This window comes from Cydia fagiglandana, chromosome 2, assembly GCF_963556715.1.
Source record: "Cydia fagiglandana chromosome 2, ilCydFagi1.1, whole genome shotgun sequence".
NCBI lineage: Eukaryota > Metazoa > Arthropoda > Insecta > Lepidoptera > Tortricidae > Cydia > Cydia fagiglandana.
Genome location: NC_085933.1, coordinates 23,579,323 through 23,603,809, shown reverse-complemented (window position 1 = coordinate 23,603,809; position 24,487 = coordinate 23,579,323). Strand labels below are relative to the sequence as shown.

Here is a 24,487-nt window from a genome sequence, read left to right as displayed (position 1 = left end):
TTTTATTTCCGACACTATGTTATTTAGCAAAAAATAATCCTTATGATCAAGCCTTTCGATCGGTATGATAAAGCTACAGGGTGATTTTTTTTCTCGTGCGGCGGGTTCGATTCCCGGTTCAACCATGTAATTATTTAAAAATCTATGAATGCAGTTTAAATTGTTTTTTAAATTAAAATAATGTCTTCTTTCAGTAAAATGTTCCATCTACAATATTTAGGGTACTTTCCCTCCATGTGGCATAGCCGTGGGACGCCCTGTATATATATATATATATATATTTATATATATATATATATATATATATATATATATATATTCAATTAAATACAAGTCAATGAATACCGTGCATCTGCCAAAAGTTTTATTTTAACCATGGTTACGTGCCATTAATTTCCAAGTACGGCTTCATCTTTTGGGGTAATTCTGCTGGAGTTTCTATAGCGGTTCGTCCTTTCCTGGACCTCTTTCAACTGTCAGCCATGCGCGCCATTATAAGAATGTTTATGAAGAGCTGTATGATGGATGTGTACAGCATGAATGCTCCCAAAGCGTAGTCTTCCTCGTCCAACTCGACGGATTTACCTCCTAAAACCATTTGTAGCTCAATTATAAACATCTGAAACAAATCAATAAAATGTTCTGTCTAAATTACCTATATTAATTATTATTTAAGCTTCAAACACAAATAATAGTCTAATAGGGAGACCTAGATGATATCCTTACCTACATGCACAAAAAACTCTCTGCTCTGTGGACATTTATGTTTAACCCTTTATAGAGCAACAGTCTCAAAAAAACTACCCTGTAACACCATTTTTCTTGTACACTAGGTTTGAATTGAGGATTTTTTTCAGTCTTGCCCGGTAAAGGGTTAAACCCCTTAAGTCCCGCGGGCATGATATAGTCCGAAATGACAACCAAAGTTCTATATCTAATCGATTAAATATATATCTATCTTTTTAGATATTATTATGGTTTGACTATTTAAATAGTTGTGTAATAAATGGAGTTTAAAATATTATGCTATTTAAATACTAATATTCTTTTGCTGTGTTTAAAAATGCAAACAAAAAGAAAATTAAAAATATACCATTATTAAAGAACATAATTGTTATTATTAATTTTAAAAAATATCTTCTTACCACGACATTGACTAAAGTCATAAGAAATGTTAGTCCTAACATGAGAGGTTTCAAACGCACATGGAAGACCAACATCATAATGACTACGATTAACATGAGGACGGACAACGTAACGGAGATAGCTATTACATATAGTATCCATTTCGTGAAGTCGAACTGAAAAAAAAATTGAATTAGATATTAATTATTCTGGTGGATCCTTAGAGCATACAGTAATGGAGTAGCCTTTCAGTACTCGTAACTAACCCTGTCATAAACGTTGCAAATGCACAATGTGCAAAAAATCTTATAAAGACATCTCCATGCGTGATATGTTCGTGTGCGTCAAAATGAGAATGTTAATTTTAATTTTAATGTGAGTGTGTCTCTTCGTGTGCCGTCACCGAACTTTTTTGCATGTATTGTGTGAGTGATCTTTTGCATGTGTTAACTCTTTATCTCCCCGCAAAATTCGAGATTTTTGAATGCAAATACAAAGGATTCTTATAATTACCTTCAGAGGCTCTTCAATAGGGTCCTTTATGTTTGCCTAGTAGGTACATATGTGTTTTAGTATTTATTTTAGTAGGTACTAGACCAGACGTGCTAGAGTATAAAAGTTGTATTAACTGCTTACATTTGTACACGCCAGTGCCAGGCAGACCGCTACTACCACGAGCGTTGTGATCAGCGCCTAGATTATAAATAAGTACGTTAATATTATTCTTATATTGATATGTATAGGCACCTGCAGGGGCCCATTTCTCGAACGATATTAGTCTAATATTATTAGTGTGTTGTCATGACAACCCATTCGGTTTGACAGTTCGTGGACTAATAATATTAGTCTAATATCGTTCGAGAAACTGGCCCCAGGAGAAATGAGGTCAATGATTAGTTAATTACGCATAGTATTCATTGCAAAAACAGTATTGAATGAATAAACGTGACTTAAATACAGGATATTAAGCTAAAAAAAGACCTCGAAGAAACTCAAAGAAAGTCATTCAAAAACGGTGACATTTCAAACATTCGTTCGCCATTGAATTTATTGGCAGCAAATTAAATATTATTTAAAAGATTAAATAAAAATATTAAATAATAAACGTCGGTATTTTAAAAGTAAAACTCCTTTATACCTCGACTTTAAACAAATAATTTTACTTATAATTCTTAACCTACATGGTTCGTATATGTATTCATATACCTAGTTAATTTAAAAAAGCCATAACTCCCTATTGAGTTATAGCTTTTTTTCACAATCCGTAACTCCCGCGGGTACGACATAGGCCTTTGTCCTTGACTATACCTGTAATACCTGCATGAAATTATATATTTTTCGAGCAAGTGTGATGAAATAATAATTGACCTTAACTCTCTTGCCGATACCTATAACTAATGAGGGTTTCCGCGATCGAGTTTTTCACTAGATGACAGCACCGTGGCGAGAGGTCTAGGTGTCATAATCCACCAATCATGTTTAACCATGTTTTTTTTGTTGGTGGATTTTGACAGCAGCTGTCAAAAAGACCTCTCGTCATGGTGCTGCCATCTAGTGAAAATCTCGATCGCGGAAACCCTCATTGAGACCTGTAAAGTTTTATGAACATGGGGGTTTAATCTTTGAAGGTACTTACTATGACTACGATAAACGTGCGGTACCGGGCAGTGTAGCAAGCGCAAAATAGTGAATACAATATTACCTGCAAGATAAAAACCGGCCAGTTGCTTGTCGGGCCACGCATAATGGAGAGTTCCGTAACTTCATACGATGTAGAAACTTTGCTACATTATGGTACCATCGAGCTGATCTGATGATGGATACAGAAGATGGGCATAGAAAATCTGTGATTATAGAACGCAACCTATACTCTGTATCTTTAGATTAAGTAAAAGTAAACAAATAATTTGTACATTTTCGGGTAGTAATGTTTTTATCTACGCTCAACTGGCTTCAGAAGCCATTTGAGGGTAGATTTTGTTTACTCTTTTTCAAATACCTAAAGATACAGACTATAATTGTATTTGGGTTTGTTAAAATTGTATAAATGAATGTTGCCTGTTGAAGGAAAAGTAAAAGCTTGTACCAAAAGTGAAATTTTTGACAAACTGATTTGTGATAATGATTAAAATAAAACTTACAGCTATTGTTAAACATATATAGTTTGTAGGGCTTCGCCGGCAACATGCCACTGTTGGCATACAACAACCCATTATCGCCAACAAAATGCTGTAAAAAACAGAAAAAATATATATCTACTCTATACCCTATAATATAATATAACACCACAAAAACCGGTTTAGTGAAAACGCATCTTCGAGTTTTCCGTAACGCCTGTTTTCACAAAGTTGAAAATATCCATACATTTTGCGAGAACTCTGATTGTTAAAAGTTGACGTTTGACAATTCAGTGACAGCAAAACATATAGCGCCGGCAGCGTTTTCTGCACAACAACATTTAAAAAATACTTACAGGCAAGGAATCATTATGAATAAGAAAAATCGTCTGAAGAAGTCTCTTAAGACCTCGCTGAAAACAAATATTGAAATAGTATTTAAAATTAAACTTAATGCGTAAATAGGTATACAGCTTTATTTCACGCGGATTTTTAAAATAGTGGCTCTTAGTCAAAAAAAATCTTGTCATGGTCTTTCGGCCAACAACAACATTTTGTAAAGGAAATTGCACGTCTCATTCAAGTGGATTTCTTGTTTACATTTGTGAGATCTGGGAATATCACAATACCATAGATTGTCCCCAATGCCTTTATTGGTCCTAAATTCCAAAACAATTAAGTCCCTAAATGCATAAACGACAAATATATATATTTATTTTTAAAAATAATTACTTGTATTAATATCGTCTAAGTCCCAAAATACCCAAATATTAAAAAGTTTGTGTCGTAAAATGCCGAATTTCCGATGGGACTCCTTCATTAATTAAACATATTAAGTTTAACTAAGTATTATGTACGGATAGTACATCTGAGTTGATATGATTCTTGATGGTAGATTGCAATCTTGATGGAAACACTGATTTCGGTATATTTATTTATTGATAACCAAGGTATATGAGTACTAGCTAGGAGCACGTATAAACGTAAACTAAAACATAAATCGATGTATGGCGTAATCGCAAATACAGCAATTATTATAAAGTCATTATATTTAATGCTGACGCGAGAAATGTGCGATGCTTGCATTGTACATATTCCCGGCCAGGAGATGAGAAGTTGATAAGAGATGCTGAGATATTTTTATATAAAACTGATTGATGTAATTAAATAATTTGAAACTGAAATTATTTGATAGAAGTAAATCCCCTAAAAATAGAAGTATTTGTAGAGTTGAGCGCAGTTGCCGCGACGCGATGATCTTGTCTCTCAGGGGGTTGTCCGCTGTGGTTGTGCTCGGTCGCTGATGGGATGGAGCTGCGCGATGTGGATGACATCGAGGTTGGTCTGCGACCGCTCTCCCGGGGGGCGGCGGCGGCGAACGAAGGGGTGAGGCGCGCGACGAGTTGACGGCGTCGAATGCAGCGGCGCACGTACAGCGCTGCTAACACGATGACTATGCTTAGGACCACGTAGATTACTGTGTAATGATGAACGTCGTGGTAGTTGATCCTGTCTAATAGCGCTCCCTCGTTCTTCATATGTTCGATTTGGTCTTTGATGACCTTGAAATATTTGTCGTTGCTTTCAAGAGCATTTGATTCGCCTTGTAAGACTGGTACTGTTAAATTTATAACGTTGTTTATGGAGGGCACGTCGAACTTAACAACGGTTGCTTGTGTTTTGATGTCGTTCGAATGTTTCTTCTGTGGAAATATGGTAAAGGCGTCTCCATTTAACACGCACTCTGTTTGAAGAGTTATGATTCCTGCCTTATTCAGATGCTCGGCCTTGACCTCCTGTCCGCATATGATTCTCGCCGTACATTCGTCACAACAAAAGAATAGGTATGTATTCATAGTGCTTAGTTCCGTCCATATGTTGTGGCAAGTGTCAGAGTCAGCTGAGCACTCTTTTGAAACTTGATCGGCAATGCAGAGGTGTGAGTCAGATTTTAGTTGATAAATAGGACCTTGTAGCGTACAAATTAGAGTATTAGAATCGTAGTGCGAGCATTTATTTACAGTTTCATCCAACATAGGTATATACGATTCTTTTTTGATATTTATAGCCACTTGATGTGCTATAGGTCGTATTTTGATCATATTTTTTCCAACTTGACGTGGAATTGATATTAATCTGAAGAGTTCGTACACATCTTGAAAAACTAAGGGAATCTTGATTTCGAAGATAAGGTACTGGCGGGTCATTCTTGTTCGCACCTTCATTAATTGATATAATTTGGGTAGATCGGTGTTGATATTTTCGCAGGGTAGAGTCAAATCCTTTGGCATTTGCCCGGCTATGATATTCAGCTCATCTTTCAACTGTTGTGGTGTCAATAGGTGAACGTTGAATTTGCCATAAATGACGTTAGCGATGGTGTCCAATAAAGTATCTTGTATGCTCTTCAGGTTTACGAGTATGTTATTAGCGATGATTGATGACACGGTGATTTCATTTATTTGTGTTGATTCTTGAATTTCGGTAGCCTGTTTGTTAAGGCTCATCTCGATGTTGTTTATGTGTTGGTTGAAAGTTTTGTGCTGATTTTGCATTGATGTTTCAACTCTCTTTAGTAGGTTGGCTTCCGCTTCTATAACCGAGGTTTGATTCCGCCATAATTGTGCTAAATGTTTTTCATTAGCTCGGGTGAGGTCGATATCCTTCTGATATTGTTCGGCGAACTGATCGTCGAGCACGCCGAATAGGCTGTGAGCAAGGTTGCCGACGCCGTTGAAGAATGCCCTCTTCTTACGTGGTGATTCGACACGTTGACCGAGTAGCATGCTGTCGTAGTATTTTAATTCCGAAAAGGCGTGACGCAGTTGATTGAGTACGATGTTACACTGTTGTTTATTTTCGATAGCGTGGCACATATTTTCCAAGTGTTTGATATATTTGGAAAATAGTTCTGATCCTTCCCAGTATGGATTGATGTCATAATAAACTACAAGCTTCCATTCGTCTCGGGCCAGTTTCATATTTGTTATTTTATCAAAGTAAATGCCTTGTCCCCCTTTGAAATGTGATATGTCATGAGTGCATTGCGCCGGCGATATAAATAACATAAACATCATAAGCGCCATAGTGATGTAACCAATGAGTTTGGATTTTGCTGGTTTTCTTTGTTTTGTTTGTCTTGCAGGGGGCGTGGCCGATGTATCTTTTTTCTGATCTTCACTGGTTGACGTTTCGTTTTCTGATACTGGCAGTTTTGACAGCTTGATGATGGGCCTTTTGATTATTGAATTTTTTGTCTTTACTGAAGCGACACGGACAAGGCCGTCCTTTCCTGCATGAACATCTGATACCCTGCCAAGAGCCCACTTGCCGGCAGGTAAATTTGCGTCGTGAATGATTACGACGTCGCCGATTTCAATGTTTGGCTTGGGTTGCGTCCATTTACAGCGTGATTGTAACTGACACAGGTATTCAGTTTGCCATTTTTTCCATATATCTTGGAATATTTTCTGTGTTAGGCGCCACCGTGTACGCTCGTCCCTTTCAGTCTCAACGATGTGGAGAGTCGGACCACTTGCTAAAAAGTGTGCCGGTGTGATATAATCCAGGTCATCAGGGTCTTCGGTCAATGCACACAGTGGACGTGCATTTAAACAACCCTCTATCTGTGCCAATAGAGTCGAAAATTCTTCGAAGGTTAGGTGCTGTTCTCCCAGCACTCGGTGAAGATGATGTTTGAGGCTTTTGACGGCCGCTTCCCACAGGCCGCCCGCGCTGAGCCACGAAGGTGCATTGAAGTGCCAGCTGATGTTCATATCGCTGATTGCTTTGAAGAATGATTCATCTAGCGAGGCAGTGATCTCTTCATACTCCCTTTTAATTGCTTTGTTGGCTTTAGTAAAATTTGTGCCGTTGTCACTGAAGATATGACGGGGTGCTCCACGCCGGGCGGACATTCTCCGTAGAGCGGCCAGAAATGATTCCGAGCTTAGGTCTGAAACTAGCTCTAAGTGCACTGCCTTTGTCGCCATGCAGACAAACACAGCAATGTAGCCCTTAGTTGTTTTGATGCCGCGACCCTTGCTTGCCTTCACTGATACGTATCCTGTATAGTCCACACCGGTATTATAAAATGGCCTTGATGGATTTGACCTTGATTCAGGTAAGTCCCCCATGAGTTGTGATAGTTTTGGAGGTTTCTGCTTAAGGCACGTTATGCAACGGCGTAGGAGATTTTTCGTAGCTCTATTACCTCCTACAATCCACACTGATTCTCTTAGCTTGGAGTGTGTGAGTTTGGCGGTTCCGTGCAAAACAGCTTTATGTGCTTGATCTATAAGTAGCTCCGTCAGGCGACCTCTATGTGGAATAATAAGAGGGTGCTTCATTTCCCAGCTGATGTGTGCGTTATGAAGTCGTCCTCGAACGCGTAACATTCCATGTTGATCGAGGAAAGGTCTTAATTTCAAAATACTGCTTTTTAAATCCACTGATTGATTTGTTTTCAAATTAATGATTTCATTTGAAAACTCTCTTTCTTGCACGTACTTGATGATTCTATTTTTAGCGCTTCTTATCTCGTCAGCTGTTAGGTAACTCGAGCACTGCTGACGCCGCGCGGCCACTCGTAGCATCCATGCGAGCACGCGGGTGCAATGTGTCAAGTTGCTATGCTTGTTTATTAATTCATTGATAATGTCCCCGTCTGTTTGTTTACATGTTACCGCGTGGCTTTGTTTTGATGTTTTAACCTCTTGATCCGTAGTGAATGTGGGCCTTTCTTGATTTTCACTGTATGATGATAGCCAGTTTGGACCATTCCACCAAAGAGGATGTTTTAGTAATTGCTGGGCCGTGATTTCGCGACTAGCGCAGTCGGCCGGGTTTTCTTCGGACTTGACGTAGTTCCAACAAGTCGGCGGTATGATTTTTGTAATTTGAGTAACCCTGTTCGCTATAAATGGTTTCCATTTGCTAGGTTCGCCATTTAGCCAGCCCAAAACTGCTGTACTGTCAGACCAGCAGACCAATTTGATTTTGTTTTCTGATAGGGATTGCTTGACCTTCTCCATGAGGGCTGATAGAAGAAGAGCTGCACATAGTTCTAATCTCGGCAAGGTCACAGCTTTTTTGGACGGTACGAGTCTTGATTTTGCTGCTATCAGTACCGGCGGCGACGTTGATTGTTTGTCGTCGGGAGGGATGACACGGCAGTAGATTGCGCACGCGTATGCTTTAGTCGATGCATCGCAATAACCGTGTAGTTCAAGGTCTTGATTCTTGTAGGTATTTAGCCAACGGGGGATTTTGATATCTTTGATAGTTTGTAGGTCTTGTGACATTGTGTACCATTCCATTTTGATATTATGCGGTACTTGATCGTTCCATCCGATGTCATTTGATATGACATTTTGAAACAGTAACTTCAATTTCGTGGTTACTGGCGATAGCCACCCGAGAGGGTCGAATACTTTCGCTATACTTGACAGTAACTCTCTCTTCGTCATTGTGATCGATGTTTGAGTTGATAGTGGTGCAATTTTTAGTTGGAAAGTAAATAGATCTTCCTGCGGGTGCCATCGTAGTCCCAGCGTTTTCGTTGTTTCTTGATCTTTGAATTCGAATGTTTGTTGCTGATCTTGAGACTTGCTAGCTCCTTGTAGTAGTTCGGGTGTGTTTGATGCCCATTTTCGAAGATTGAACCCTCCTGATTGTAATAATTCGATCAAATTTTGTTTCATTATCTTCGCTGATTCAAGATCGTGACAGCCGTGTAGAAGGTCATCCATGTAAAAACTCTCTTCTACGACCTTAGCCGCTTCAGGATAATTGTGGCGTTCGTCCTTGGCCAGCTGTCTTAACGTCATCATGGCTAACCAGGGGGCAGCCTTGGTGCCGTAGGTTGTGGTCGTTAAGGCGTATTCACGAAACCTTTGATGTTCATTGTCTCTCCAAATGATCTTCTGATATTTTTGATCTTGAATGTTTATACCAATCATTCTAAACATTTTTTCTATGTCTGCAACGTACGCGACCTTATATTGTCTCCACTTAATGATGAGTGACAATAAGTCGTGTTGTAAATTGGGTCCGCTGTACATGATGTCGTTCAGACTTGTCCCATTTGACGTTTTGACAGACGCATTATACACGACTCTAAGAGATGTAGTTGCTGACTCAGGCCTTTGCACGCAGTGATGTGGCAAAAAGCACTCTTGTGTCGAGTTGGGTGGCCCGTCGATTTCGTCTGTACATTCGCGCATATGGCCTAAACTTATGTATTCTTGAATAAAATTCTTGTACTCTCTCTCGATATTTTGATCCTTCCGAAACTTGATCTCGAGTTGCCTGAACTGTGCTATGGCAATGTTCCTTGATTGTCCCAGAGCATTTTCTTTTTCTGGTTTCAACGGCAATCGAACGACGTATCTTCCGTCTTCTTGTCGAAATGTAGTTTCGCGGTAGAAGTTTATACAATATTGATCTTCTGATGACAAACTTGATGCTTCATTGATATCTTCTATGGTCCAAAAGCGCGAGATATTATTCATGTTGTTGACGACGGTGCAGCATTGATACGATGGCAATGGGACCTTTCCGTTTATGATGTACCCAAGTTTCGTTTTCTGAGCTACTGGGAGGTCATCGCCTTCTATTATGGTTCCATTTTGGACGAATTTAGCGTAGATTTCTGTTCCCAAAATCACATCGATAGGGCGGCTGATGTTGTAATCCGGGTCTGCCAGTGGAAGTCCTTTTAAGTACGACAGATCGGGTTTGACGAAGGTTTGATTCGGTAGAGGCAGAGTGAGTTTATTCATGATAAATAACTCGCCGTCAAATTGAAAGTCACAATGCATTGATGACATGGTGACGTTTATAACGCCGTTGCAGGTGTTTCCACTAATGCCGAGGCCATACATAGTGTCGTTACAGCTTTTTCGGGGTATCTGTAGAAGTTGAGCCGCAGCCTCCGTGATCAATGACATCTGTGCTCCAGGATCAATAAATGCTCTCAAAATGTGATAAGTTCCATCTACTGCCCTTGCCTTGATGAGGGCGGTAGGTAATAAAACTTCTATATTTTTATTACATTCTTGCGTAATAGTTGCAACAGTTTTCCGTTTATTAAGTAGATCGGAAGTATCTTGTTTCTGACTGTAGGCATCATGCACGAGTGTATTATGTCTTTCTTGGCATGTGCGGCATCGACTTGTTGAAAAACATTCCTTATCGTAGTGATTGTAAAGGCAATTTTTGCATAAATTCAAACTTGCAATAATGCTCCGTTTGTGTTCAGGCTTTGCACTTTGAAATGTTTCGCAATTAAATATGCCATGATTCTTATTACAAACTGGGCAATGTTTTCTTTGATAATAACTTGATTTAACATCATTTGATTTATTTTGTGATAATGATGAATCCTTTATGCCTACAAATGATTTGTAATAAGGCTTTCTTGATGCTTCTGATTGTTGGGATGTTTTTGGTGCGTCCAACTTGCGGCGGCTGGCTTCAAATGATGTAAACTTCATTTCTAGGAAATCTAGAAATTCCTTTAAGGTCGGCAAGTCACGTGGGTTCTTTAATGATTCGACGTATTCCGTATGACTTTCCGCGTCCAACTTTTGTGATAAAATATGGACGATAAGCGGATCCCATGACGAGGTGTCCACGCCGAGGTTTCTGATGGCATTTAAGCACTCGTTGGTGGTGTCATGTAGACGCTTGATTTGTTGATATGATTGTTGTTGCATTGTTGATAGCGACAGCAGGTTATTGAGGTGGGCGGTGAAAATCAGTTTCGTATTGTTGTACCTGTGGTTTAAGATTTCCCAGCAGGTTTCATAATTTTCTGAACTGATGTTGAGATGTTGAATAAGTTTTTCAGCTTCACCTCTGACCTTATTTTTCAAAAACTGCATCTTTTGTGCGTTGGACATGGAGCGATTATGATGTATGGCTTCATTAAATAAATCCTTGAATGAAACCCACTGTTGGTAGTTTCCACTAAACGGCGGTATGTCCATAACGGGAGTTGATTTCTCACGGTGGGCCATGGACCATATTTTTGAATTGATGGATTTTTTGATGTCTTGGAATTTTCTCTCATATTTGTAGAACGTTTGATTGTAGGTTTCGTCGTCTTCGAAAAGTTCACTGTCGATGTCCCAGTGAAGCGTGTCAATGGTTGTCCAACGAGATTGGACTGATTTGAGTAGATCTTCCAATTCCCACTTTTCATTAACGGTGGAGAGGTCTATGTAATATAAAGTACGTGCGAAGGCCTTGAAGTTGCTCTGTTGTTTTCTCATCTTCTCTGATAACTTGGCAGCATCCACGCTTGGTTTTTCGTTGAAATTGAAAATAGGTGGAAATGCGAACTCTGGATTGACTGGAGCCCGGGTAGCCGTTTTGTCCTGATTCTCAGATTGATTGTCTCGAGTGACTTCGCGGCTCTGGTGATTTGATGGCCCAGGATGCACTTCTTCTTTTGTTTTTTCTTCGGTCCAATTAGGCATTTCTGACGAAGGGTGTGTTGAACGTTCTGCTGGTTTCGGTGAGATTGCCCTAGGTCTCGGTGATTGAGGAGCCCTTTTCGCTGAATCCAAATGATCTAGCAATACAGACCGAGCTGATTCGTAGAAAGTTTTGGTTTTATTGTAAGTCTTTTCGGCAAAATAGTTGCATTCCTCGTTCTTGAATGCTACCAGCCTTGCATGATTGCTTTGCCAACTCTTGCCAGAATCCGTCGAGGCCGGTCAACTTGTTATTGATGTTAGACTCAGTTCGGCGGCTTGGACCATCTTTTTTGTAGTTCTCAAATAGCCTGTTCATATTGGCCATGAGCTGATTTTGATCGTTGCGAATCGCTTCCATTTCCTTTTCTAAACTCATCTTGATTTATTGATAGGAAGTAGTGTAGATATTAATAAAAAGTATTAATCAACAAACTATTGACAATACTGTGGCCACTGATATTTGATGTTTGATAATGATATTGATTTCCTGATTTAAAATTGATGATAATTGCTGCAGCACTGACAATGATGATTTTTCAAGTTCGAGATTTCTCTTACTTGGCTTGATAGTAGACGTCTCTTGATAGTCTTGATATCTTCGATGATGAACTGATGCTGTTCTCCTATGACAATGAATATAGTCAGGCTCTGGATGAGTCACAGCGCCTGTTCAATCCGCACGGTGAGACCCGCTTGTGGGAGGCCGTTTGGACGAAATCACTGTCACAGTCACTGATAGCTTCGAAGGACCATAAGATGTACGGATAGTACATCTGAGTTGATATGATTCTTGATGGTAGATTGCAATCTTGATGGAAACACTGATTTCGGTATATTTATTTATTGATAACCAAGGTATATGAGTACTAGCTAGGAGCACGTATAAACGTAAACTAAAACATAAATCGATGTATGGTGTAATCGCAAATACAGCAATTATTATAAAGTCATTATATTTAATGCTGACGCGAGAAATGTGCGATGCTTGCATTGTACATATTATGTCTTAAGTCGTATCTACCGTAGGGATCCTACGCCGTTGGTGCTCAACTTCGTTTTTATGTTTTCAAGGGAAGAGAAGAGCAAGTTTTTTAATGTTATCGAGGATGTAGTGTTATCGAGGTACATACAAGTAACATGTATAAAGCCTCTACTAGAAGTTCACACTCGCAAAATAAAATATGTATACACATACTTTATGCTTTGCGAAAAAAGTGGCTCTGACATATTATGAACACGAACATAAATGCATACGGACGGACAAACGGACATGAAGAAATTAAAAAAGTCTGTTTTTGGATATACAAACTACTGTAAGGTAAACGTCCCACTGTTAGAAATGCTGGTATCGTCTTGGGTCGTCTCATTCGTTTTTCGTCAAGTTCTTAAATTCGTCCTATTCTGCTTTCGTCACTTATTCTACATTGAAAGCCACCGACGATTGTGACGAATGTAGAATGGGTGACGAAAGCAGAATAGGACTAATTTAAGAACTTGACAAAAAACGAATGGGACGACCCAAGACGATACCGAAATGCTAAGGTCCAATACATAATGCTACTGCTTTGTCAAGTTCTTAAATTAGTCCTATTCTGCTTTCGTCACCCATTCTACATTCGTCACTTATTCTACATTGAAAGCCACCGACGATTGTGACGAATGTAGAATGGGTGACGAAAGCAGAATAGGACTAATTTAAGAACTTGACAAAAAACGAATGGGACGACCCAAGACGATACCGAAATGCTAAGGTCCAATACATAATGCTACTGTTGCCGTTAAAGATTATATTTGCTGGGACATTATATACTCATAACAGTATACTTACTTCATCATTACAAATAAATTAAATCCAAAAGTGATGAGCAGCATAACAAACAAAATGATGAAGACTTTCCGGACAAAATCATTTCTATCGTCTTTACCTTCACTATAGATCTCTGAAAAAAAAAGTATTCTAAGGTCCTATGGTCGCTTTAGCATTTAGGGCCTCCCATTTTGGAAGTTTCATGAATATGAAGCCTAACCATGTCAAATTGGCGTAAGCATTAGATTTTACAAAAGCGACTGGCATCTGGCCAACCCAGAGGGTAAACTAGACCTTATTAAGATTAGTCCGGTTTCCTCACGATGTCACCGAAAAGCGACTAGTAAAAATATCAAAAGATATTTCGTAAATAAATTTCTGAAAACTCATTAGTATGAGCCGAGGTTCGAACCCGCGACTTCCGGATTGAAAGTCGCACGCTCTTATAGCGACCAGAGCTTTAACAGATTAACGGATATGACCCTGAAGGTAGATATACCCCACGGTATGCAGTGGATAGACCCTTGCACATAATTTAGCTCCCGGGGTTGGATTCTGTGGTTGCTCACCTGCGGGCTCACTTCCGAACGCAAACACGATGTATTCCCGGTTTTTTACTGTAACAATATTTACCTTTGGTAGCTTAAATGTGTCTTGTTGTTGCTGCTTACTTATCTTTGTTGACAATTAATGAATAAAAATTATCTAGATCGTTTTTTGTGTTTATCACATGATGAGGGCATCATCAATATTCTAGCGTTGTTTCGTCATTAGCTTAAAATTTGACAGCTGATGTAAATGGTACTATACTCGTACTGTTATTATGTGGTAGCTTTGCTGGTCTGAAGTCGAATTGACAATCTAGTGCCTACGAAACACATGAATCTGGCGGGTAGGTACGATTTTTCTTAGACTTCACATACGTCTATCACTATTGAAGACTTTTTGGTACTAGTATTTTATTTTATAACTTTAAACGGGTATGTCTATTACGAGTCACATCATTTTAATCCTTTTACTATTATGTTTCATCTTACATTAAATACATATATAGGAATATTATAAAAATAAATAGTTATAAAATGTCTGAATCCCGTGTACAAAAAAAGAGCTCCTTACACACAAGTATATAAGTATAACACTTACTAAATTCAGTACCTGCCTTTATTTTTTCTCTTCCTTTCTTATGTTTTTCTTTATGTAATACAGTTCCGCGTACATTTTTTTCTTCATCTTCATTAGCATGCATATCAAGGGAAGTATGAGGACTTGTTTGTTTAGATAAACTACCTTCTTCGACATCCTTAGCATTATCATTACTTATAGGATTTTTGTCACTCATCTAGGGAATAAGACAATAATAGTTATTTGTTTTACAAGGGGGCAAAGTTGTTGTTTAAGTCCTTGTGCTAATATTGCTATAGGTACTACTCTAAGTGCCACTTGCAACATCCCACTAAGCCGGGGTTGACCGGTTAAATCGTTAACTCAGTATCAAATTGTACTGGTAGCTCCAGGTTTAACCGGTTAACCCCGGGTTAGTGAATGGTGCAAGTGGAGCTAATACTCGCTACGCTTGTTGATAGAAAAGTGATGTTTCAAGCGTTAGAGCTCTTTCAGACGGCACGCGAACTCATATGCAATTTTAGTTACATTGAGAACTATTGAGTTTAAGTCCAATTGACCGTCCTACTGCAATGTAATGAAACACGCATACGAGTTCTTGCAACGTCTATATGAGCCCTTAAGATTGTCTCCGAATAATTATTTATTTATCTCCCTGAGGAACTCCTGCACCTGCTGACAGTAGACGTCTATCGGATGATAATATATGGAGGATGATGATACTGATGAATATGCATCTTAAAACACTGATTTAAACTTTCACGATTATTTAACATTATGAAACTACACAACGGGACTTAATCGCTTATTTAAGTTTTAAGATAACCCTAAAATCCTTTCCACAGATCGCCATTTCTACAGTAGAAAAGTGCGAGAAGCGATTGAAATCAAAAAACATTGCAATTTTAATCGGGACGAGGGTTTTAAGATCTCATCCACATGGAATCCAGTCATTAGTAAATGTAAGCGGAAAAGTATATCGACAGTCGATAAATCAAATATCGTTAGTGTTGTGTGTCAACAGAGTGACATCCCTAGTGCGCAAAACGTTCAAACTGATAAACAAGACCAAGTGCGGGTAGTTCGAAAAACTCGCGCGGCTAGAAGATGTTGATGTCAACTTAAGCCAGTCTTCTCCGAGACCACGGGGACAACGCCGTCCTCGAAACGTCGGAGGTTAATCTTAAAACTTAAATACGCGATTAAGTCCCGTTGTGTAGTTTCATAATGCATCTTAAACTTTCTGTATTTAAGTTTTACTTCTTTGAATTGATAATTTGTTAATGTGTCATATCTTCTATTTTACCGTGTAAGCGAATTGGTAAACTAGGTACTGTAAGCTTAGCTGATCTCCGCACGTCTCCTCTCATCTCCGCCTCAGTGAAAAAGCAGATTATACTTTTGTGAACCAGTTATTAAAATGACAAAGGCTAGGTGATAATTGTCCTTCGAGGAACGAATCGTGCGTCTCGATATAATTTAATAGCTTAGGTTAAATAAATAAAATAAATAAATAAATATAGCTTAGGTTGAATTAATATTATCAAATGTATGAGAGAAATAAATGGTATTGTATTGTATGGTATTGCACTGTAAACAAGCAACCGATTACAAATAACAGAAACAAAGCAAGCAGAACTTACATAAAGTATACAATAATATATATCACAAAGCGTCGTAAAATAATCTAAATCTTAAAATAAAATCATTTAGAAAATGACACTAGGTAGCGTCACGTTATTGACATGAAAGTGACATGAAGCAATAAGCAGAAATGTCTATATTCATAGACATGATTTGGACATGATGCTGCAACTGCATAGAGTTAAACCAAGAAAAATCTTCAGCGATTTTGACAGCCCACGCCTTGCCCACGCAGTACAAAGTATATACAAAGTTATGGAAGGTAGAGATTTCGAACTATTCTTTCAACTGACAGCTGGACACTTTTACAACCGTCTTATCATAAAAGATAGCTCTCCTTTACTTCTACACTCCATATACAAAGTGTTATTTTAAACGTCAAACTTCTATAAACTTATGACGTATAGTTGGTCAAGCAGATCTTGTCAGTAGAAAAAGGCGGCAAATTAGAAAAATGTAGGCGCCAAGGGATATCGTCTCATAGAAAATTTTAATTTTGCACGAGAGGGTTATCTTTGACCTTTATATTACACTGCTCGCCATAGTCTACTCTACCCTCGTTTAAAGAGTAAATTTACAAAATAAAACTCAAGTTTTAATACAATATAAATTTAATAAAGTATCAATATATCAAAAGCTTTATATAAACTATGAAAGTATATTTTATGGAAATTAGAAAGATTCCATGAATAACGTGAACAAAGTCAACATTTCTCTTAATAAATAATGTCTTAACTTGCAAATATTTAGGTTACAAATGGATTGATATTTGATATTCTAGAGTCAAGTCCAGTTGCCCCTTAACAAGCGAATTTCTCGTGGAATGCCCTTAAATTTGGAAATAAATAAATAAATAAAACAGCAATAAAGATAAGTTTCATGGCCCTCGGGTTATTCGGCCTGTTCAGTTTCCTCACTTTGTTTTCCTTCACCTAATACAATCAAATATCAAGAAAAGTTCCCGAGTGGAGACCACGGACTAGCAAGCGTAGCGTAGGACGTCCACCCACAAGATGGAGAGACGACCTTGTTAAGGTCGCTGGAAGACGCTGGGTGCGGGTCGCTTCCAACCGGCACGTATGGAGGTCCAAGGGGGAGGCCTATGTTCAGCAGTGGACGTCTTATGGCTGAGATGATGATGATGAATACAATCAAATATACTTAGCCGCTCGTATGCTTAGACACGGATCCGTGCGTGTGAATTTAAATCTATTGTTTTAAATGTCAAGGACACTATTTCAATGATCATATTTGACAGGCCGCATACGAGGGGTTAAAACAACAATTTGGTATGGTTTCGATAAGACCTTGACGATCGTCTTGGTAACAAATACTGATGTGCTGTCGGAAAGTTTTCTGTAATATTTTTACATCGAAAGATCTCGAAAAAACCGAAATTTTCCGTTTCCGAAATCTTTAATTACCTCTAAATTTTTTTCTGAAATTCTATAGATCTTATCCAACTTTTTAGAAACTTTCTGCAAGATGCTCATTACTCCTCTCACGCACCACTTTTGCATTTCAAATGCACCAAACAGCATGAGCGATCTTCGAGGCCATGTTAAACATAAAAAACCCGTAACAAAATGTTAGGACTAAGAATCAATAATCCCAAGAAGTTGTACAAGGAGCAAAAATAGTTGTACTATAGAAGTGTATAGCAAGTAAGCGCCCAGCGCGTAGTCTGCCTCACTCAGCTCCACTGATCTACCTCCCAGCACCATCTGTAGCTCGATTATAAGCATCTGGAACAAACAATGATTTGATATAGTCGCACCAATAAAATTCTGCAGCGGATTTGATAGCCCACGCAGTGTAAGTGTTATGTACACGTCATCATTTCATAGAAATTTGCCGTTTAAAATGACAGTAAAGTTGCACTACGTGGGCTACCGAAATCGCTGCACAGACTTTTTACGGTCTAACTATATGACGCTGCCGATCCGTAGGTACAAGGTACAATGCGCATTTTATCGGAAACGTTCGTATTTGTGTTCAGTCAACCTCTATACTTTTTGTACTGAGACTGACAAAAATAGCATAACATGTTCATGCGTTTCCGTGAAAATACGATGGTATAGAATGATGCACTACATCTGTTAGTACGCAACCCCCAGGGTGGGCTCATTTTTATAAGCTTTTAGAAACTGCAGAAAGATTCCGAAAAGTTGTAAACATTCTTAGTTGTTGTTGTTGTGTTGTTGTGCATTGTTAGTTGTAAATATTAATGATTATTGCACACATTAAAATAAAATTAATACTATTTTCAAAGTTGATTAATTTAGAATATCTTGAGAAATTACCTTCTTTAAGCTCAGGAATGCACACATAAAATGAATTTACAGGCCAATTCAAACGTGCACTGACATAAAAACTGCCTATTTAAACATTTTGTATGGGGACTGTTCACGTGTTTAGATTAGCTACTCTAGATATAAAAAAATCTTGAAGTGTGCGCTGGTGGCCTAGCGGCAATAGCGTCTGACTTTCATTCCGAAGGTCGCGGGTTCGAAAACCGGCTCCCACCTACCAATGAGTTTTCCGGAACTTATAGTGTAGGTACTGTGTGTGTCATTTGATATTTACCATTCGCTTTTCGGTGCAGGAATACATCGTGAGGAAACCGAACTAATCCCGATAAGGCCTAGTTTACCGTTTGGGTTTGAATGTCGCCCATTCGTGGGATTAGTTGTCAAGCAGACCCGGCTTCCATGAGCCATGGCAATAACGCGAGGAAGATGAAGGAGAAGAGATAAAGACGAATCTTACCACAACATTGGCTATTGTAATGGCGACAAGGAGCACTATCATCAGAGGCTTCGAATAGAATCCAAACACGAAGCGTGCGACCACGACCGCTATGGTCAGAACGCCTAAAGCCACCATGATGCAGGTTATGATCAGCATAAGCTTTGTGAAGTCAAACTGAAAGAAAAAAGTAATAAGTGCCAACCCACAGTACAGATGTATGGGGGTTTTCGGGGGCGAAAAATCTAACCTAGGTATAGGTTTTATCTCTGGGAAAACGCGCATTATATAGTTTTTAAGTATATGTTTTCCGAGCAAACCTCGGTCTCCCAGATAATAACATTAATATCGACAGAGGAAAATTGAGACTACGTTTGTATAGGGTAGCAGTCGCCCTTCTTCAAGGAAAGAGCTTCTCTACAAACTGAGGCCAAAGAACAACCCGTTATAAGCTTATATACCTGCTTTGAAAATTTCATACTTTTATAAGTATTCTATCTATGTTCTCTACTAATAAAACTGCAAGTTCATATGGAACATGAGAAAAATAAAAACAAAGATGGGCCTTTTTTGACGAAGCTACCTTAATCTTTGCCATGCTAAGGCTGCTCGCATAATACCTACATTTGCATATACGACACTACGCCGCAAGCGCACGCTCTAGTTCAAGTAGAGGTACGTTCACACTGTGCCGCCGCACGCTCTAGTTCGTGTAGCGGTATACGTTGACTTATTGCCGTATTCGAACTTCAAGATATTCACAAGAGACGACACGTACTAGATCCATTCTACATACGTTATAGTTTAGATATCAACTAGTTCTCTTTTGCAGCGTAATTCGGGCAAACAATGTCACTTTTACGTTAGATAGAGTAAGATATCTAAGTATTAGATGTGAATTGGATCTCTAAGTCATATCCTGTGGAAATCGTTCAAGAGTATCTCCAGAATCGCGCAAATAACAAATTTGACAGGTTAGATCTTAAACATATCGTTATCGTATCTTGTTGATGTCTAATAGAGGTCTATTTCAAAATCCGAATCGGGCCCTTAGTTCGTTGGTACATTGCTAACCTTTGTATAAGCTAATACCACACAGAGAGCCACGACAGCCAGCGTAGCTATAAACGCCAGTAGTACAATTTCAGTTCTGTATCTTGCGGTTACTGCACCGGTTACCAGAGACTCCAATATAACCTGAAAGTTCATTGTTTTACACCGTGTTTTTTTTTATTTCCGTTAATTTCAAGGGTGCATTCCTGAGCTTAAATCAAGTAACTTTCTCAAAGACACCGATGTTCTAATTAAGTCCATTTCGGAGAGAATCAATAATTTATTTTTTTCCTATAAGGCCTCTACAAGCGTGTACACTTGCCTTAAAGCCGGTCTACATATTGATTAGTGTTTAGAATGAGTTCATACATTTGCTACTAAACTTAAGTACAATTTCGGTCGATTGATGTACGAAATTACATTGCTATGTCACAGATTTCAATTGTTTGGTTGAGTTGAGTTGAAATGTAATGCCCGTGTTACAACATCGCTATATGCTACATTTAATTACTTTTTAAACAAAAAAAAATTGCAAAAAAGAAAACAAAAACTTTTTTTTTTAAATTAACTATGCTATTTAGTTCTCTTAAACGTCTGTAAAACCATACCTCGAAGTTAACGGAATTCAATAATAACACGGTGTATAAGAAAATTACAGAATTACGGGAGTCAAATAAATATTAATGCACACTTGCCAGCAATATTGAATTTTCTTGTACAGTCAGTACACAGGATTGTTATGCCATTTAGGGTTCTTGCTAAATTGGAAAATCTATAGCGTAAGCATTGAACAACCAATTTAGCTAGGACCCTAAATGGAAGTAATCATTATGTAAATAGGCCCTAAGGCAAGCGTACACGCTCGTAGGGGCTTTATCAGATAAAAATAAGTAATTTATTATCTCTTTAAGGAGTTCATTAGAATACCGGTTTCTTTGGGAAAGTTACTTAATATATATAGGTAAGGTACCTATTAGGTATCCACCCTTGAAATAACCGGACTTTAAAAAAAACACCGTGCAATATCAACTGTACAAATTATAGTAAAGATAAAGATAGGTATAGTTTATTATTCAAGTAGGCATGTTAAAATATGCTTTTGAATGTCTGCTTGAATGAAATGAAATGCTTCGAGAAGATTTTGGAGGAGGGTATCCCAATATGGGACCGGCAACCAACTCGGCGGGACACATCTTTTCAAAACATTACTTCTTATAATTAACATGCATTACGAATAAATGAGAAGAAACACAATTTAAATGACTATATATTAATTAACTTACAACAATCACTAAACAAACGTAGTTTGATGGACTTTTTCGTGCACACGATGCCGTCGGCATGACGCAACTCATCACCATTAACACGATGCTAAATAAAAAAAAAACAATCTGTTCATGTCATGAATATGTTTTTTTTGGCAAAAAACATTTTAATCATTCCTTTAACTTTGATGTAATTAATAAATATTTGTATTTATAATGTATGTCATAAGAAAAACTTACAGGCAAGGAATCAATATATATAAACCAAATCTTCGGAAAATTAGTCTCACTGGCTCCCTGAAAATAAAGAGATGCTTATTGTAGTAGATCTTATAAATAAATAGATCAGATATAGGAATATATTTCCCACCATGAACGCAACGCACCAGTGGGGCGTCTCATAAGTGCCCCTATTATACATATTCCAGGATCCCATTAGTGAATATACTAGCCTGATGACTACGGGACCAACGATAACATAATACATTTACATATACCACTAGGAACATACCTCCTCTTCACATTTGAACTTACTTTTGAAATACGTTGACGAACAGTTGTTAGGGATCTTTTTATTAATTAGGTGTTTGATGTAAAAATTTATTCATAAATTATAACTAAGTATACTCGTTTAACTGAAACAAAACTAGCTAAAACATTCCCCTTTGGCGATATACAAACGCAAACATTTGTTTAAATAATCAACAATAAAAAATCAATTTACTTCCTGCAAATCTATTCCCAATCCCAGTCCACTAAAACTTGGATCTTTTTAACTCGAGAACAAATAGACATCTTTTCCATCCTATACTGCATCGGCACTTCTATCTGGTGTTATTGTGGTCAGATGATTACTTTTGTGTAATAAATTATAAAGTTAAAAAAAACCGGGCAAGTGCGAGTCGGACTCGCGCACGAAGGGTTCCGTACCATAATGCAAAAAAAAAAACAAAAAAAAGCAAAAAAAACGGTCACCCATCCAAGTACTGACCCCTCCCGACGTTGCTTAACTTTGGTCAAAAATCACGTTTGTTGTATGGGAGCCCCATTTAAATCTTTATTTTATTCTGTTTTTAGTATTTGTTGTTATAGCGGCAACAAAAATATATCATCTGTGAAAATTTCAACTGTCTAGCTATCACGGTTCGTGAGATACAGCCTGGTGACAGACGGACGGACGGACAGCGAAGTCTTAGTAATAGGGTCCCGTTTTACCCTTTGGGTACGGAACCCTAAAAACAGTTAAAATTCTATGTCAACGTATTTTTGTTCTCTGTAATGTTAAGAACGGAGAGTATGTATGTACTTACACCAATATTACTACCAACATGAAGGCAGTAGTGAACATTAGCATAACGAGCAAGATCAGCATGACTTTCCTCACGAAAACATTTCGATCCGCTTTGTTTTCGCTATAATCCAGAGGCGAGCCGGATGAATAGTCTGTAATTAAGTAAAATGCAAACTCTTATGACTTGAAAGTCAAATGTGAGGAGAATTGGTAATGTCGGCATATAAAATCTTGGGAAAGCCGTCAGAAGACCGTTGTTGAAAAGTCCGTCTTGTCGAGAAGTTCTTGAAAGAAGAGTTCTTGAACTCTCTTATTTGTATACACATTTTGCTCAGACACATCCAGACCAGAACATAACTTCTGTAAGTGGAGTATATGTGTATAAACACGAGAGTAAGAAGCGACGAAAGAGTTTGTAGACAGTCAACCTTATATACGGTCTTGCCTAACTTCTCTTCTTAACTTGACCGAAATTCTTTTAAATCCAAAGCATTAAGAAAAATTAAACACGGCTTTAAAAATTTAGCAACGCGTTGTTATAATAAAATAGGGATAAAATACTACATACCTAGTGGATATGATGGATTGAACGGTGCTGATTAAATTAAACATAATCAAGGATTCTACGCTACACAAAAAGGATTAAAGCATTTTGTTCATTTGGGAGCGTTTTTATCATTAAGGTGTATTACGATATATTTGACCAATTCGCTTTCACTTTAGATTTATGATTCCGGCTGTACCTGTTCAACTGTTGGAAAATTATTAAATATTATATTATATTTCATCTTTATACCTGCATGCCGTGCACGACGTACTTCATTTGGCTGTACTTGCTCTTGTCCTTGTGCTGGCCCTTGAGAAAACCAGCCTTGCCCTTGGCCTTGTTGTGGCGCTTGCGAAAACCAACCCTGCCCTTGGCCTTGTGGTGGCCCTTGTTGTGGCGCTTGCGAAAACCAACCCTGCCCTTGGCCTTGTGGCGGCCCTTGTGGATACCAGCCCTGCCCTTGGCCTTGTGGCGGCCCTTGAGGTGGCCCTTGTGGAAACCAACCCTGGCCTTGGCCTTGTGGTGGCCCTTGTGGTGGCCCCTGTGGAAACCAACCCTGGCCTTGGCCTTGTGGTGGCCCTTGTTGTGGTGGTGAATAATATCCCTGCCCTTGCTCTTGTTGCCAGTTTGGAGGTGGCTGGTTGTAAGCAACTATGTACTCCTGATCTATAATAAACAAATAGAATTCAGTAAAAGTTAGAAGTTATGTTCCTGATGTAACCAAATTATAACAATCTAGAGGCACACCTTTATATTATTTTACTGATAGTCGTCTAGACCACACGAGGAATTAGGTACTCTGTAGATCTGTACCTACGTAATATTTTAAAACTGAGTAAAATATTACGACTACAGCCAGCCACTCTTAGCATACTTCAATGTAAGGTACACCTCTACCATATATTGAACTAGACCAGGACTCTCTAAACACCGGCCCGTCAGCAACCAGAGAAGTCCCATTATATAACTACCTAAAAATTCAAGTTTGGTTCATTAAAATACGATATAACTAGTATTTTAAGAGTGACCCAGGAGACCGTAACCATGGCAACTAGTGACAAGAAAAAGTTGATTCACCCGAATAACGTCATAATCTTACCGAAAACGCCAAAGATTTTATTAGATCTACTTTCTTCTATATTTTTTAATTCCTCTCGTCCCGTCTCACGTTCTTCTTTATGTGGTACACTTCTTCGTACATCCTTTTCTTCATCTTCATCAGCACGCATATCAAGGGAAGTATCCACACTTGCTTGTTTAGGTATATGGTCTTTTTCGTCAT

The 24,487-nt window shown here is 38.4% G+C and overlaps 1 protein-coding gene across 1 annotated transcript; it reads right to left on the bottom strand.

Annotated features, from left to right (window-relative positions):
- Window positions 1-467: 467 nt before the first annotated feature.
- LOC134673091 (uncharacterized) lies at window positions 468-24,487 on the bottom strand. Its single transcript, XM_063531032.1, has 7 exons — window positions 24,374-24,487; window positions 23,463-23,856; window positions 22,678-22,810; window positions 21,386-21,473; window positions 20,124-20,246; window positions 1,146-1,301; window positions 468-619 (listed from the first exon to the last, which is right to left on the bottom strand). Exons 1-7 carry the CDS (start codon window positions 24,485-24,487, stop codon window positions 470-472), a joined length of 1,158 nt encoding a protein of 385 aa, XP_063387102.1. The 3' UTR covers window positions 468-469.